General features: G+C 66.1%; 3 protein-coding genes across 3 annotated transcripts; all 3 read left to right on the top strand.

Moving 5' to 3' along the window:
* The first annotated feature begins 253 nt into the window (after positions 1 to 253).
* Positions 254 to 3,435, top strand: LOC130160284 (properdin-like). The gene is made up of 5 exons (XM_056362656.1): positions 254 to 413; positions 1,797 to 1,956; positions 2,319 to 2,470; positions 2,555 to 2,732; positions 3,297 to 3,435. Exons 1-4 carry the CDS (start codon positions 356 to 358, stop codon positions 2,689 to 2,691), a joined length of 507 nt encoding a protein of 168 aa, XP_056218631.1. The 5' UTR covers positions 254 to 355; the 3' UTR covers positions 2,692 to 2,732; positions 3,297 to 3,435.
* Positions 2,848 to 6,236, top strand: LOC130160369 (properdin-like). The gene is made up of 7 exons (XM_056362756.1): positions 2,848 to 2,920; positions 3,297 to 3,488; positions 3,803 to 3,976; positions 4,377 to 4,580; positions 4,949 to 5,060; positions 5,725 to 5,876; positions 6,133 to 6,236. Exons 1-7 carry the CDS (start codon positions 2,848 to 2,850, stop codon positions 6,138 to 6,140), a joined length of 915 nt encoding a protein of 304 aa, XP_056218731.1. The 3' UTR covers positions 6,141 to 6,236.
* Positions 6,237 to 6,331: 95 nt separating this feature from the next.
* Positions 6,332 to 14,538, top strand: SYN1 (synapsin I). Its single transcript, XM_056362647.1, has 13 exons — positions 6,332 to 7,908; positions 8,283 to 8,340; positions 8,808 to 8,890; positions 9,402 to 9,555; positions 10,053 to 10,142; positions 10,455 to 10,517; positions 10,997 to 11,139; positions 11,559 to 11,627; positions 12,172 to 12,274; positions 12,361 to 12,498; positions 12,696 to 12,759; positions 13,308 to 14,061; positions 14,176 to 14,538. The coding sequence occupies exons 1-13, from the start codon at positions 7,730 to 7,732 to the stop codon at positions 14,249 to 14,251; spliced, it is 1,974 nt and encodes a 657-aa protein (XP_056218622.1). The 5' UTR covers positions 6,332 to 7,729; the 3' UTR covers positions 14,252 to 14,538.
* Positions 14,539 to 15,168: the final 630 nt, after the last annotated feature.

Here is a 15,168-nt window from a genome sequence, read left to right as displayed (position 1 = left end):
GGGGGCGGTGTTTGTTTTGGTTTTTTTTAAATAAACAGGTGAAAAACGGTGGAATTTGGGGCCGTGCAAGGGTGGGGGAGGGGCGCGGGTGGCTGGGTCCCTTGTGGGGGTGGGGCCGCCACCCGGGCGCCCGGGTCCTTCCTGTGGGTGCTGGGGGAGGGGGGAGGGGAGGTCACCGGGCCGCCTGGGTCCCTTGGGGTGGGGGAGGGGGTGGCGGTGGGGGGAGGGGCAGGGTGCCAGCCGGGCGCCTGGGTCCTTCCTGTGGGTGGGGTGTCCCCCCCCTCCCCCCACTTCCCCTTGGCCCAGAAGTACTTTGGGGTGCGGGGGGGTGGGAGGGACAGTGTCCCCCCTCCCCATGGCGTGCGTGGAGCTGCTGGTGCTGCTGCTCTGCGCCCCCCTGCTGAGCCCCGCCGGTACTGGGAGCACTGGGGGAGGCTTGGGGCTGGGGAACTGGGGGGTACTGGGAGCCCCAGGGGAGGCTTGGGGCTGGGGAACTGGGGGGTACTGGGAGCCCCAGGGGAGGCTTGGGGCTGGGGAACTGGGGGGTACTGGGAGCCCCAGGGGAGGCTTGGGGCTGGGGAACTGGGGGGCACTGGGAGCCCCGGGGGAGGTTTGGGGCTGGGGAACTGGGGGGGTACTGGGAGCCCCAGGGGAGGCTTGGGGCTGGGGAACTGGGGGGTACTGGGAGCCCCAGGGGAGGCTTGGGGCTGGGGAACTGGGGGGCACTGGGAGCCCCGGGGGAGGTTTGGGGCTGGGGAACTGGGGGGGGTACTGGGAGCCCCAGGGGAGGCTTGGGGCTGGGGAAATGGGGGGCACTGGGAGCCCCAGGGGAGGATTGGGGGTGGGAAACTGGGGGGGTACTGGGAACCCCAGGGGAGGCTTGGGGATGGGGAACTGGGGGTACTGGGAGCCCCGGGGAGGATTGGGGGTGGGAAACTGGGGGTACTGGGAACCCCAGGGGAGGCTTGGGGATGGGGAACTGGGGGGGGGTACTGGTGGCACTGGGAGCCCCAGGGGAGGCTTGGGGATGGGGAACTGGGGGGCACTGGGAGTCCCAGGGGAGGATTTGGGATGCGGAACTGGGGGGTACTAGGAACCCCAGTGGAGGATTGGGGATGGGGATTTGGGGGGTACTGGGAGGACTGGGGAGGTACTGGGGAGCCCTTGGAGGGGCACTGGGAATACAGGGGGTGGAACTGGGAGGCACTGGGGGCCACTGAGGGAGGCTTGGGGACTGGGCGGGGGGGCTGGGGGAACTGGGGGCACTGGGACTGGGAGCAGTAGGAGGGGGTACTGGGAGCACTGGGGGAGGCTCTGAGCCTGGGGGATACTGGGAGGGCACCGGTGGGGCTGGAAGTAGAGGGGTAAGGGGCACTGGGGAAATGGGAAGGACTGGGAGGATACTGGGAGGGCACTCGGCTGAGTGGACTGAGAGCCCTGGGGGAGCTGGGTGGCGGGTGGCAGAGGATATGGGGAACTGGGGGATACTGGGAGAACTAGGAGCACTGGGTGACTAGACGATATGGGGGGGGCTGGGAATTGGGAGGCCCGGAGGTATAATGGAATGACTGGGATGCACTGGGAGATACGGGAGCACCTGCACTCTGGGGGGGAAGTGCAGGAGTGGGAGGGACTGGGGAAACTGGGTGGACTGGAAGGTCACTGGGAACACTGAAGGGGGTAACTGGGGACTGGGAGAGGTAGGGGGATACTGGGGAAACTGGGAGATAACTGGGGGTCACTGGGGGAGGATGCCCCCACGTGACACACACACACACCGTGGACCCTTGCCCCAGCTGCCACGCCCGTGTGGTGCTTCGCCCGATTGGAGGAGGAAGGGGGAGGCGGGGCCTGCACCGAGCTGCTGGGCGATGAGCCCGTCTCATTGGCCGACTGCTGCCTCAACCCCACCTATGGCTACAAGCTCCGCCCCCATGGCCACTGCCACACCTGCCGGTCAGCCCCATCCCTGCAAGCCCTGCCCATTCCCTACCCTTCTAAGCCACGCCCACTCCCCACCCTTCTCAGCCCTATCGCAGCCACACACGCCCCTAGCCCCACCCACCAGGCCCCGCCCACCACACCTCCTAGGCCCAGCCCACCCCACCCAAGGCCTGTCCCACCCTATAAGCCCCACCCACACCACTAAGCCCCTCCCTCCAACAGGACCCCACCCACATCCAGGCCTCACCCAGCCCCCCTGCCCTGGCCACTGAGGCCGCGCCCATCCCACCCCCCCCGCCTACTTAGAGCCACGCCCACCCGCGAGACCCCCCCCCCAGGTGCCGCCGGGCGCCAGCGGGTGACCCCTGTCCCAGGCAGGACACGTGGGGGCCGTGGGGCCGCTGGACCAGCTGCTCGGTGACCTGCGGGGAGGGGACCCAGCGCCGCGGACGCAGCCGGAGCCCCACAGGGGACAAAGACCCTCGGGAGTGGCAGCTGCGAGCGTGTCACCTCCCCTGCTGCCCCGGTGGGACACGGGGACGCTGGGGAGGGGGGCAGGATGGGACGTGGGGGGGTGACCCCGAGGTTGACCCTTGACCTTTGACCCCAGTGGCGGGGGGCTGGACCCCCTGGTCGCCGTGGAGCGGCTGCTCAGTGACCTGCGGGGTGGGGACCCTGCGGCGGAGCCGGGCCTGCGCGGACCCTCCCCCCCGCTGCGGGGGGGGGCTGCGGGCCTGGGGCAGCTGAGGAGAGCCGGGTCTGCCAGGGGGCGACCCCCACCTGCCCTGGTGAGGCGGGGGAGAGGGTCGGGATGAAGGAGGATGGTGGGGGAGAGGGTCGGGATGAAGGAGGATGTGGGGGAGAGGGTCGGGATGAAGGAGGATGGTGGGGGAGAGGGTCGGGATGAAGGAGGATGTGGGGGAGAGGGTCGGGATGAAGGAGGATGATAGGGAGAGGGTCGGGATGAAGGAGGATGGTGGGGGAGAGGGTCGGGATGAAGGAGGATGGTGGGGAGAGGGTCGGGATGAAGGAGGATGATGAGGGAGAGGGTCGGGATGAAGGAGGATGGTGGGGAGAGGGTCGGGATGAAGGAGGATGGTGGGGGAGAGGGTCGGGATGAAGGAGGATGGTGGGGAGAGGGTCGGGATGAAGGAAGATGGTGGGGGAGAGGGTCGGGATGAAGGAGGATGGTGGGGAGAGGGTCGGGATGAAGGAAGATGGTGGGGGAGAGGGTCGGGATGAAGGAGGATGGTGGGGGAGATGGTCGGGATGAAGGAGGATGGTGGGGAGTGGGCCGGGGAGGGCGATGGGCGGGTGGGGAGGGGGCTGGAGCCTCAGCCCTGCCCCCGCAGTGGGGGGCTCCTGGGGCTCCTGGGGCCCGTGGGGCAGCTGCCGGGGCACGTGCAGCGGGGCGGGCAGGGCGCCGGGGCGCAGCCGCAGCCGCCGCTGTGATTCACCGCCGCCGTCGGTGGAGCCGCCGGGAGCCGCGTGCGCTGGGGCCGCCGTCGACACCCAGCCCTGCCCTGGGCTGCCGCCATGCCCCGGTGAGGCCCAGGGGGCTGGGGGGGCTCCTGGCGTCCCGCGGCCGGGGGGCTGGGGGGGTCCATGTCGGGGGGCTCGGGGTGGGGTGGGGGGTGTGCTGTATGAGGGGAGGGGCTGCATCTGGGGAGACCCTGCGTTGGAGGGGTCCCCGCGTCCAGGGGGCCCGTGTTGGCTGGGGGCACTGGGGGGGCACATCTGGGGGGACACCCCTCATCTCTGGGGACCCCGCACTGGGGGGGGACACGCGCGGGACTCCACGTCTCGGCGGGGGCGTGGCCACAAGCCCCTGACTCTGCCCTTTCCCCGCCCCTCACAGAGGACGGCGCCTGGGGGGCGTGGTCAGCGACCGCCCCCTGCCCGGTGACGTGCGGGCTGGGCGTGGTCACGCAGCGCCGCGCCTGCGACGCCCCACCCCCCCGGCATGGCGGCCGCGGTTGCCACGGCAACAGCACCAGGCGTGTGGTCTGTGGCCCCCACGGGGCCTGCCCTGGTGAGGGGGCGTGGCCTGCGGGAGGGGGCGGGGCCTGAAGGGGCGGGGCCTTCGAGGCACATAGGGCTGGGACGGGAGTCCACCCAGAGGGTGTGCCCTGGCTTGGGGGGGTGGGGCTTGGGGGGGCAGGGCACCCAGCCTGCTGCTATGGGGCACCATGTGACCCCGCCCCTTTGCTATAGGGCACCCCACTGCCCCCCTCTCTCTCTGTGGGGCACCCACCCCATAGTCCCCCCTCCCCGAGACACCTACCCCATAACCCCCGCCCGACACCCACCCCACAGCCCCCCCCAGACACCCACTCCCCGGCCCACCCCCCCAGTGCTCCCCAAGTGTGGGTCAAGGTGGGCTATGGGGTGCCCCACAGCTCCCACTGACACCCCCCCCCATGCCTCCCTAGGCGTGGAGCACTGGGGGCCGTGGGGCGCCTGGACCCCCTGCGAGCGGCGGCAGTTCGGCTCCATAAGCTGCCAGCCTGCTGTGGGGCAGCAGAGGCGCACGCGGGAATGTTTGCGGCACCGGCCCGGGGGGCCGCCCTGCCCCACGGACGGGGGGCCCAGCATCATCCAGCTCCGCACCTGCTACAACATCCAGAACTGCCTCTGTGAGTGATGCCCCTCCATCACCTATAGCTGCCCTATGGAACCGTATAGATGCCCCGTAGCACTTACAGTTGCCTTATAGGGCCCTATAGGTGCCCTTTGGGACCCTATAGTTGTCCTATGGAAACCTACAGATGCCCTATAGCACCTGTAGTTGCCTTGTAGAGCCCTATAGTTGCCCTACAGGACCTCATAGCTGCCCTATGGAGCCTTATAGCTGCCCTACAGCCACCCCACAGGCCCCCATAGCCACCCCATAGGAACCCATGAAGACCCACAAGAACCCCCTCCCCCTCCCCCCCATAGGCACCCCATAACCTCCAGCCCTATAGAGTGGGGGCTGAGGGGTGATGCTGCCCTGTGCTCCCAGTGCCGGGGAACTGGTCGGACTGGAGCCCCTGGGGACTCTGCACTCCCCCATGTGGGGCCAGCCCCACACGTAGCCGTGTCCGAGAGTGCCAGCCCATCTACCCCACCTACCCGTGCGTATAGGGGCTGTGGGGGGGTGGTGGCTATAGGATCAATGGGGGGGTCTGTAGAGACAGCGGGGTGTCTACTGGGTCAATAGGGGATCTATGGGGCTGGGGGGGCTATAGGGTCAATGTGGAGTCTATAGAGACAACGAGGGGTCTACAGGGTCAGTGGGGGATCTATGGGGCTGGGGGGCTATAGGGTCAATGGGGAGTCTATAGAGACAACGAGGGGTCTACAGGGTCAGTGGGGGATCTATGGGGCTGGGGGGGCTATAGGGTCAATGGGGAGTCTATAGAGACAATAGGGGGGTCTACAGGGTCAGTGGGGGATCTATGGGGTTGTGGGGGGCTCTAGGGTCAATGAGGAGTCTATATAGACAACAGGGGGGTCTACAGGGTCAGTGGGGGATCTATGGGGCTGGGGGGGCTATAGGGTCAATGAAGGGTCTATAGGGTCAAGGGGAGTCTACAGGGTCAGTGGATGGTTTATGGCGCTGGGGGGTCAGTGCAGGGTCTATAGGGTTGGGGGGGTGTCTACAGGGTCACTGGGGCATCTGTGGGGCAGGCAGATCTGTATGTGATCTCTGGGGCCTACGGGGGATCTATGGGGCCGCGGGAGGGGGAGCCCTGGGTGGATCTATGGGGCAGGGCGCTAAAAGCACCCCCCTTACAGACGGATCGTGACCTCGGTGGGCTCTTCCACCCCCGTCAATGTCACCTTCTGGGGGTCGGCCCGGCCACGCTGCCCCCCGCTGGAGGGGCAGCACCTTCGCCTGGAGGAGACCCGGCCCTGCCTGCACGTGCTGCCCTGCCCAGCCCCCCACGGTCTGCCTGCTGGGGGAGGGGTGGGGCGGCAGGGATTCCTTGGGGGGGGAGGGGGGGGGGTTTCTGGGTCCCCTGGAGGCCCTGGAGGGGGGAAGGGCAGGGGGCCTGGGACCCCTTGGAGGGGTGGGGGTGGGTGGGTTTCTGGGTCCCCAGTGGGGGGATGGGCAGGGGGCCTGGTTCTACGGGGAGGTGGGGGTGCCCCCCGGACGCCGGGGTCCCCTATTTACCTCCTTCCTCTACCCCCCCCCCCCCCCAGAGGACTGAGACTCCCGGTGACACCGTGGGACCCCAAATCCACCGCAATTTCCCCCAAAACCCGCCTGGCCCCTCACCCCCGCAATAAAAACCCCGCAATAAAGACCCCGGACGCCTGAGTCCCTCGGGAGGGGGAAGGGGCGCGGGGGTGGGCCCCCGAGGGGGGAGGGGCGGTCCCCGTTCCCCCCCCCCCGCACGCCTTGGTTTACTTTCCGGCCTTGCTGCCGGTGATGACGTCACCGGCCCCGCCCCTTTCCCTCTGCAGAGCCGCGGGCGGGGCGGCCGCTGACGTCACAACCGAGCCCCGCCCCTCCCACGGCTTCTCAACGGAGAGGGGGCGGGGAGAGGGGGCGGGGCCGGATGTGAGCGCGAGGGCGGGGGTTGGGCGGGGCGGGACGCTGCCGTCCGGGGGATGCTATAGGGGCTCCTATAGGGCTCCCGGCAGGGCCGTCCTTCCACTGCAGCCCCCTGCCCCCTATAGCGGCTCTGCCCCCTTCTCCTATAGCTCCCCTTCCCCTATAGCTTTTGCACCCCCTATAGCTCCCTTCCCCTATAGCTTTTGCACCCCCTATAGCTCCCTTCCCTTATAGACCCCCATCCCCTATAGCTTTTCTGCCTCCTATATCTTCCCCGTCCCCTGTAGCCCTTTTTCCTCGAACTCTTGCATCCCCTATAGCCCCCACTTTCCCCTGTAGGGCCCGGCCATGGGGCAGCCCCCCGCCAGCTCCCTTCCTCTATAGGGCAGCTTTTCCTGGGGTCCCTTCCCCTATAGCTCTCCTTCCCCCATAGCTCCTCTCCCCTATAGACCCCCATCCCCTACAGAACCTTCTTCTATAGCTCACTTCTCCTACAGAATTTTCCCGTAAGGCAGGCGTACCGCCTCCCAGCCTTTCGCCCCCTATAGACCCCCTTCCTATAGGGTTTTCTGCTTCTACAGCTCCTTCCCCTATAGGGCCTCCTCCTATAGCCCCAGGGATGCCATTCGCTGTATGGGGTGCTTATAGGCACCTTCATGCAGGCTGAACTCCTATAGCTGCAGACACCTGTAGGGCTGGGTCCTCGCAGCCCGGGTCCCTATAAGACCCTATAGCTAGTCTCTATAGGCTGCCACCCCGCTAGTGGGCCCCTATCAGCTGACTCCCCTGTAAGCTCTGACCCCCTTAGTAGCTGTCTATAGGGGAACTCCCATACCTCTAACCCCTATAGGGTGACATCTATAGCTCCCTATAGTGGGCTTTTATAGACCCTGACTGCTATAGCGCTGCTCCCTAGCAGGTGACCTCTTAGAGCTCCCTACCCCTATAGCAGGCTCCTATAGCCCCTGACCACTATAACTCTGACCCCCCCCAAGGGCGACCACTTGTAGCCCCTGACCCTTAGAGCCGGCCCCTATAGGCTCCCCCCCAGCCCTCTTCTCCTATAGGTCCCTATAGCCCCCAACCCCTATAGATCCAACCCCCTATAGCACCACCACCCCCCCAGCTTCTACCCCATATAGGCCCCTACAGCCCCTAACCGCTATAGCAAGTCCCTATATGCCCCTATAGCTCCCACCCCCTATAGCGGGCCCCTATAGCCTCTGACCCCTATAGCTGGGGATGGAGTACCTGCGCCGGCGGCTGTCAGATGGGAACTTCCTGGCGGGGGGGGGAGGGGACCCCCCTGGGGTGGGGCCAGGACTTGGGGGGGGGCCGGGGGTGGGTGGGATGTGGAAACCCCCCCGGACCCCCCCTCCGGCCCCACTGCTGCTCGTCATCTCCCCTCCTGGCACCGACTGGTACGTATGGGGCACCCCCAACCCCTGGGACCCCCAACCTCCCCCCGGGCCTGGAGGGCACCTGGGGAAGAGACTTGGGGGGGGGGCGGGGGGCACTCAGGGAGGGTGGGTTTGAGGGTGCAGATCTGGAGGGGGGAGAGCACCTTGGGAGGGGCGGTTGGGGGTATCAGATTTTAGGGGAGTGAGGTTTTGGGGGGTCTGATGGGGGGTGTCATTTGGGGCATGTCATATTTGGGGGGGGCATTAGGTGGGCTTCGGTTTTGGCGGGTAAATTTGGGGGTGTCAGATTTTGGTGGGGCAGTTTGGGGGTGTCACTTGGGGGAGGGCATTTTGAGGCCCACTTGTTTTGGGGTACTCCCTGCACCCCCCCCCAGGGTGAAGCTATTCAAGGGCAAATCGGTTCACGGGGATGTGGAGCTGCGAGTAGAACAGGTGAGTTTTGGGGTCGGTCCCCCCCCCGATTTTGGGGGCCCCCTCTTCAATTTTGGTGCCCTTCCTTATTCTGCGCCCCCCCCCCCCGCTGGTTCTGGGATCTGCCGATAGGGCCTGATGCTGCATTTTGGGGGTTCAGGCTGATTTGGGGGCCCCCCAGGGAGGTTTTGGGGATCCTTGTGGGGGGTTGGGGACCCCACTGGATTTTGGGGTCCTTCCTGATTTGAGGGGCCCCCAGGGAGGTTTTGGGGATCTTCGGGATGGGTTTGGGGTCCCCACTGGATTTTGGGGTCCTCTCTGACTTTGGGGGAGCCCCTAAACCTCCATTCCTTGAACCAATTTGGGGGTTCAGAGTGGCTCAGCGGGGGGTTTGAGGGGTCTCAGGGTGGGTTTTGGTGGCCACAGGGAGGGTTTTGGTCATCCCTGGGAGATTTTGGGGGTCCCCCTGGATTTTGGGGTCCCCCCAGGCCCAGTTTTCCGAGCTCTCCCTGGTGGCCTCCACCCATGGCGCCCTCAGCATCACCATCGACACCCCCCGAGGGGGCACAAGGTGGGGTCCCCCCCATTCTTGGGGTGCACACCCTCCATTTGGGTGTTTCGTGGGTTCTAGGGGGATTTTGGGGGGGCTGGGTGGAGTATTGAGGAGATAGGAGAGCTTTTGGGGTTCAGGGATGGATTTTGGTGTGCAGATGTAAATTCTGGCATACAGGTTTAGGTTTTGGGGTGCAGGAGGGGATTTTTGGGGGTGTAGGGTGGAATTTCGGGGGTGTGAGGTTTGATTTCAGGGTGCAGGAGTGGGATTTTGGGGGTTGAAGGGTGGAATTTTGGGGTGCAGGGCAGGGTTTTGGGCTGCAGGAGGGGATTTTTGGGGGTGCAGAACTAGATTTTGAGATCCGGCTTTGAATTTCGGGGTGCAGAGTGGTATGTTGGGGTGCAGGGGGGAATTTTGGGGTCCAGGGTTGTATCTCAGGGTGCAGGGTGGGATTTTGGGGTGCAAGGTGGGACTTTTTGGGGTGCTTTATATTGGGGGGGTTGGGGGTGCCCCATGACCCCCCGTGTAGGCGGGTGCACCCCGACTTCGTGCTGGTGCGGGAATGCCCTGAAGGAGGGGCAGAAGGCGCCACCCGGCGGCTGCTGGTGGGATTGCAGCTGGGGGGGGTCCCCAGCACCGACCCTCTCCCTGCCCTCTACGCCTTCGCCCATCCCCCCTGCCTGGTGCGTGGGATGGGGGGCACTGGGAGGGACTGGGAGGCAACTGGGGGGGGGGCTGAGTGGGCTTTGGGGTGGGCATTTGGAGGGAGTGGGGGGCCAGTGGGAGGACATGGGGGGGCAACTGGGGGGACTGGGATCTAACGCGGGGACTGAGGGGGTGCTGGGCGGTGACTGAGAGGTAACTGGGGACATGGCAGGAGGTGCTGGGGGCACTGGGAGGCACTGAGGGGTAACTGGGAGGTAACTGGGATGTGTCTGGGGGAACACTGATGGGTGAATGGGAGCGTATTGGGAGGCACTGGGAGGGATACTGGGTGCACTGGGAGGGATGGGGCTTTACTGGGGGGCACTGGGAGTGCCTGTGGGTCGTAATGGGAGGCACTGGGATAAACGGGAGGATACTGTGAGGCATGGGGAGGAATACTGGGGCAGACTGGGAGTGCTGGGCAGGGCTGTCACCCTCCTCTCTCCCCGGCCCATGACGTTCCAAATGTTCCCAGTTTGCCAAGTTGGCACAGCTGCAGCGGGAACTGGGCCCCGAGGCCTTTCCCCTGGTCCCACAGGGCTTCTGCAACCACCCCCGTGGACTGGTGAGCACTGGAAGGCACTGAGAGGGAACTGGGAGATGATTGGAGTGGACTGGGAGGCACTGGGATTTACTGGGAAGAAACTGGAAGTGGACTGGGGGGAGCTGGGGAGGTACTGGGAGGGGATAGGAGCAGATTGGGGGCACTGGGAGGCCCTGGGTCAGACTGGGAGGCGGCTGGGGGGAACTGTGGGAAACTGGGAGGGCACTGGGAGGCACTGGGAGGGGATTGAGAGGCACTAGGGGGGCGATTGGATGGGAAATGAGAGGCCTGGGAGGGAACTGGGAGCACTGGTGTAACTGGGAGGTCCTGCAGCTGACAGCCCCCACCTTCCCCATGATGGTGACGTTCAGCCCCGCTCCCGCAGGGGTGGGCAAGGTGAGATCCCGCCCCCTCCCCTTCAGAGCCCCGCCCCCTCCCCTTCAGAGCCCCGCCCCCTCCCCTTCAGAGCCCCCCTCATGATTAACCCCTGGGGGGGTGGGGCTGATGGTCTGAGGTGGGTGGGGCCCACTGAACTTGATGGAGGGGCGTGGTGTCGAGTGGGCGTGGCCTCTGGAGTGTCCCCGCCCCCACATATGTCTGGGGTGGGGAGGCTGGACCCTTCTGGGGGCGTGGCTGGATAAGGGGGTGTGGCCAGCAGGGTGCATGGCCTTTCTCAGTCTGTCTATAGGGGTGGCCCACATGGGGGCGTGGCTTGGCGGTGTCCCCACCCCCAGGTGTGAAGGATAATCCCCACGGAGGGGTGGCCCGGTGGTGGGGTGTGTGGTGGTTGTGACTGGGGGGGGGGGGTCTGGGGTGGCCGGGCAGGGTGGCTGGGGGGGTGGGGGGGGTGTCTAATGCTGTCTCCCAACCCCCAGGTGCGTGTGGGGACGCCAGAGGTGCTGGGGGCGGTGGTGGGGGCCATGGGGGGGGCCCGGGCAGGGGCCCTGGTCCAGGGGGTCCTGGGGGGCAGTCAGCGCCTGCGGGTGCAGCGGATTGGGGAGGAGTACAGAGCGCTGCGGTGAGGGGCCAGAGCGGGGTGGGGGGACACTGGGGGGACATGCAGAGACGTGGGGCCATGGGGGAGCCATGGGAACTGGGGGGGCACCACGGGGACTGGGGGGGGACACACATACAGGGACATGGGGACGGGGGACACACACACATGCGGGGACATGGGGCCATGGGGACTGGGGGGGGGGACACACGACTCATGCAGACAAAGGGCCATGGGGACCAGGGGAGGCCATGGGGGGACACAGGGCCATGGAGGGTCCACAGGGGTCATGGTGAGGACACGGGGGGGACATGAGGACATGGGGCCTGGGGGGCCATGGGGCGATGTCAGTGACATCAGATGAATGTGTGGGGACGTGGCAGAGACCGGGGGACACCGAGTAACCCCCTGACCCTGTGACCCCGCTATCCCCACCCCCCCAGGTGGCCACTGGTGGCTGGGGACCCCATGGGGGAGGGGGCTCAGATGGAGCTGGTCACTCTCAGCCCTCGGTGAGTGGGAAGGAGGGTGGGGCTTGTCTCGCAGGGGCGTGGTTATGGGGAGGGTGTGGCTGCAGGGGGTGTGTGTGGCTACAGGGTGGGGCAGGGCTAGGAGGAGGTGCAATGGGTGGGGTTCCAGGTAAGGGGTGTGGCTGGGGAAAGGGGTGGGGCTACAGGTATGCGGGTGGGGTGGGGCAGTGGAGGCATGGCTGTTCCAAACAGGCGTGGCTTTGCTGGAGGGGCGTGGTCAATGAAGGGCATGGTTAATGAAGGGCGTGGCCACGGGGAGGGGTGGGGCTGTCCAGAAGAGCCAGCACTGTGAGGAAGGGTGTCAGCTAGGGAGAAAGGGTGTGGTCATGTGGGCGTGGTTTCGATGAGGAGGCGTGGCTATCACAGATGTGGGGCGGGTAGGGCAGGGCTATGCAGGGAGTGGTGCTGTTCCCAAAGGGGGTGGTGCCTAAGGGGGGTGGGGTGGGAGGGGGCTGCGTGCCTGCATGTGCAAGGCCTTGGGCTATGGGCGTGTCCCCCCGAGGCCACGCCCACCCACCCTCTGCAGGCACCGTGGCTGGGTGGATGCCTGTGCCCGCCTCTTCGGGGGTGTTGACATCTGCGGGGTGGAGGTGCTGCAGGCGCCCGACGGGCGGGAGCACATCTTGCAGGTCAGCACCAGGTGACCTTGAGCCCCCGACCCCCCTGGAGGCCCGGGTCACCCCTGACCTTGACCCCCACCCACCCACCCTGGCAGGTGCTGGGTTCCTGGATGCCGTTGGTGGGTCCAGGGGCAGCTGAGGATCGGGGGCGGATTGTGGAGCTGGTGCTGGCACGAATGAGGGCGGAGCTGCCCCGCCCACGGAGCCCCTCCCATGCACGGCCACACCCACAGGTAACACCCTATCACCGTAGAGGCCCCCTCCCTCCCAGGTCCCCCAGGGTCCAGACCCTCCCTGAGACCCCCAAGTCCTTCAAGAGCTCCCCAAGTCCCACAAAGCCCCCTTTGAGCCTCCCCATAGTCCTCCAGGAGCCCCCCAAGTTTTGGGGATTCCCATGGGGTCTTAACCTCCCCCTCTTTCTGCCCCACAGATGTCGGTGACATTGGGGTCCTCCCGGCCAGGAACCCCCCCACAGCAGCGAACCCCACCCCAGGGTGAGTGACACCCCAAAATGGGGATTTCCCCCCCAAACCCTGGGACTCCCCAGACCCTGGGGACCTGTCCAAAAAAGAAGGATACCTCCAAAACGGTGGGGCCCTCTCAAATGTGGGGACCCCCCAAAAACAGCCTGACCCCACCCAGTGTGGAGGGCCCCACAAAACCCTGGGACCTCCCCACACCAGGATACCTCCCCAACCTGACACCTCCCCGCCCCCACCCCCCCGAAATATAGATTCTTCCCAACAGCCAGGGACCCCCCCAACCCCACCCCCAAATGTGGTAACCCCTAAATATCAGGGAGACTCCCAAAACTTTGAGCCCTCTCTATATGGGGCGGCTGCAAAATATGCCCCCTCCAAAATCTGGGGAGTCCCCCAGCCCCTATAACTCCCCCAAATTGCCCCTTTTCTAACCTGCCCCTCCTCCCAGTGCTAGCAGACAAACCCCTGCACCCCCCCCGCCCCAAATGAATCCCCTGCACCCCTTGGCCCCGCCTTCTCAGCCCTGCCCATCCGAGGTGTTTCTCTCCCCACCTCCCCAGGTGCTCCGCCGCCATCTGGCCCTTCCCAGCCCCGCCCCCCGCCGCAGGGGCAGCCCCGCCCACCGGGAGGAGGGGCTCCAACACGCCCTGTCTCACCTGGCCCCACCCCAACTCGAGGCACCACCCAGCCCCGCCTGCCAGGCCAACAGCCCCGCCCCCAGATTCCACCCCCCTCTACTCAGCCCCACCCACAAACTCCATCCACTTTTCTGCAGCCCCGCCCACAGACCACACCCACCACTGCCCAGGCCCGCCCGACAACCCCACCAAGCACCCAGCCCCGCCCTCAGGGTCCACCCACCTCTCCCCAGCCCCGCCCTCAGGGTCCACCCTCCTCTCCCCAGCCCCGCCCTCAGGGTCCACCCACCTCTCCCCAGCCCCGCCCTCAGGGTCCACCCACCTCTCCCCAGCCCCGCCCTCAGGGTCCGCCCACCTCTCCCCAGCCCCGCCCTCAGGGTCCGCCCACCTCTCCCCAGTCCCGCCCTCAGGGTCCGCCCACCTCTCCCCAGCCCCGCCCTCAGGGTCCACCCACCTCTCCCCAGCCCCGCCCTCAGGGCCCGCCCAGATCACCCTCAGTGCCCCAGCCCCGCCCCCAGTCACCTCAGCCCCGCCCCCAAACCCCACCCAGTGCCACTCAGCCCCGCCCCCCAGGCCAACAGGCCCCACCCACCACACGTCAACCCCGCCCCCAAGCCCCACCCCTTGCCCCCAAACCCACCCTGGCACCCAAACCGAGCGGAGCCCAGCCCCCCAGGTAAGTCGGGGGCCCAGACGCCTGGGTCCCTTCTGTGAGGCCCAGGCGCCTGGGTCCCTTGGGGGGGGCCCGGATGGCCGGGTCCCCCCCGACCCCTCCCATTGCCCCCCCCAGCCCCGCCCCCGAGCAGGGGGGCCCTGAGAGCATCCGCTCCCTGCGGCAGAGCTTCGCCAGCCTCTTCGCTGACTGAGGGGGGGCCTGGGCGTCCCCCCACATCGGGGGAACCCTGGCATCCAGGCCCCACAGCCGCACCCAGGGGGACCAGGCGTCTGGCACCCCTGAGTGGGGGGAACCCTGGTTTATGGGCCCTCCATGTGCAACCCCCCCCTGCCCCCCCTCTGCATACCTGCAAGCCGTGCCCCACCCCCACCCCACCCCCCCCCGGAAATGGAGGGGGTGTTCAGTATGTGCTAGTGACTCTGTGTGTAAGCCCCGCCCCCATGACGCCCCGCCCCGTATTAACCCCTCCCCCTGAAGGGATGGGCAAATAAAGACCCAGAGCTGCTGCTGCTGTGTCACTGCTTGAGGGGACACACCTTATAGGTGGTGAGGGCTGATGGACCCTATAGATCTGGAGGGGGGTATGGAGCCTGTACAGGCTGAGCAGCAGGTATGGACCCAGTAGAGCCTGAGGAAGGTTACAGACCCTATAGACCTGAGGGAGGTAGGGATCAGACCTGTAGATCTGCTCTGTAGGGATCTGATCCTATAGATCTGTGGGTGACCATATAGACTATATAGATCTGGGAGGGACTACGGATTCTAAAGAGCTGGGAGTGATACACACCATATAGAAGAGAGTAGATCTGTGCATAGTCTATAGACCGGGGGTTGGGGAAGGCATATAGACCCTGTGGGGGGTGGGGTATTGTTATAAACGATAACAATTAAACAATTTTATTTGAGGTTCAATCAATTTCGGTTGAGAAACAATAAGCAAAAAACAGCGCTGGGTGCGCGGAGAACTCAATTAGCTCCACCACGCGCGCACCTGAGCCCTAAAAGCGGCGTATTTTATGCCCGGATCTCGACCAATCACTTCTCGCCGGATGTTCGTCCCGCTCTTTCCCCATTGGGCCGTTAGGGCACGCCTTCTCTTCCTATTGG

The sequence above is a fragment of the Falco biarmicus genome, chromosome 17 (genome assembly GCF_023638135.1).
Source record: "Falco biarmicus isolate bFalBia1 chromosome 17, bFalBia1.pri, whole genome shotgun sequence".
Lineage (NCBI taxonomy): Eukaryota > Metazoa > Chordata > Aves > Falconiformes > Falconidae > Falco > Falco biarmicus.
The sequence above is the reverse complement of the archived record's forward strand: the minus strand, read 5'-3'. Positions and strand labels throughout refer to the sequence as shown.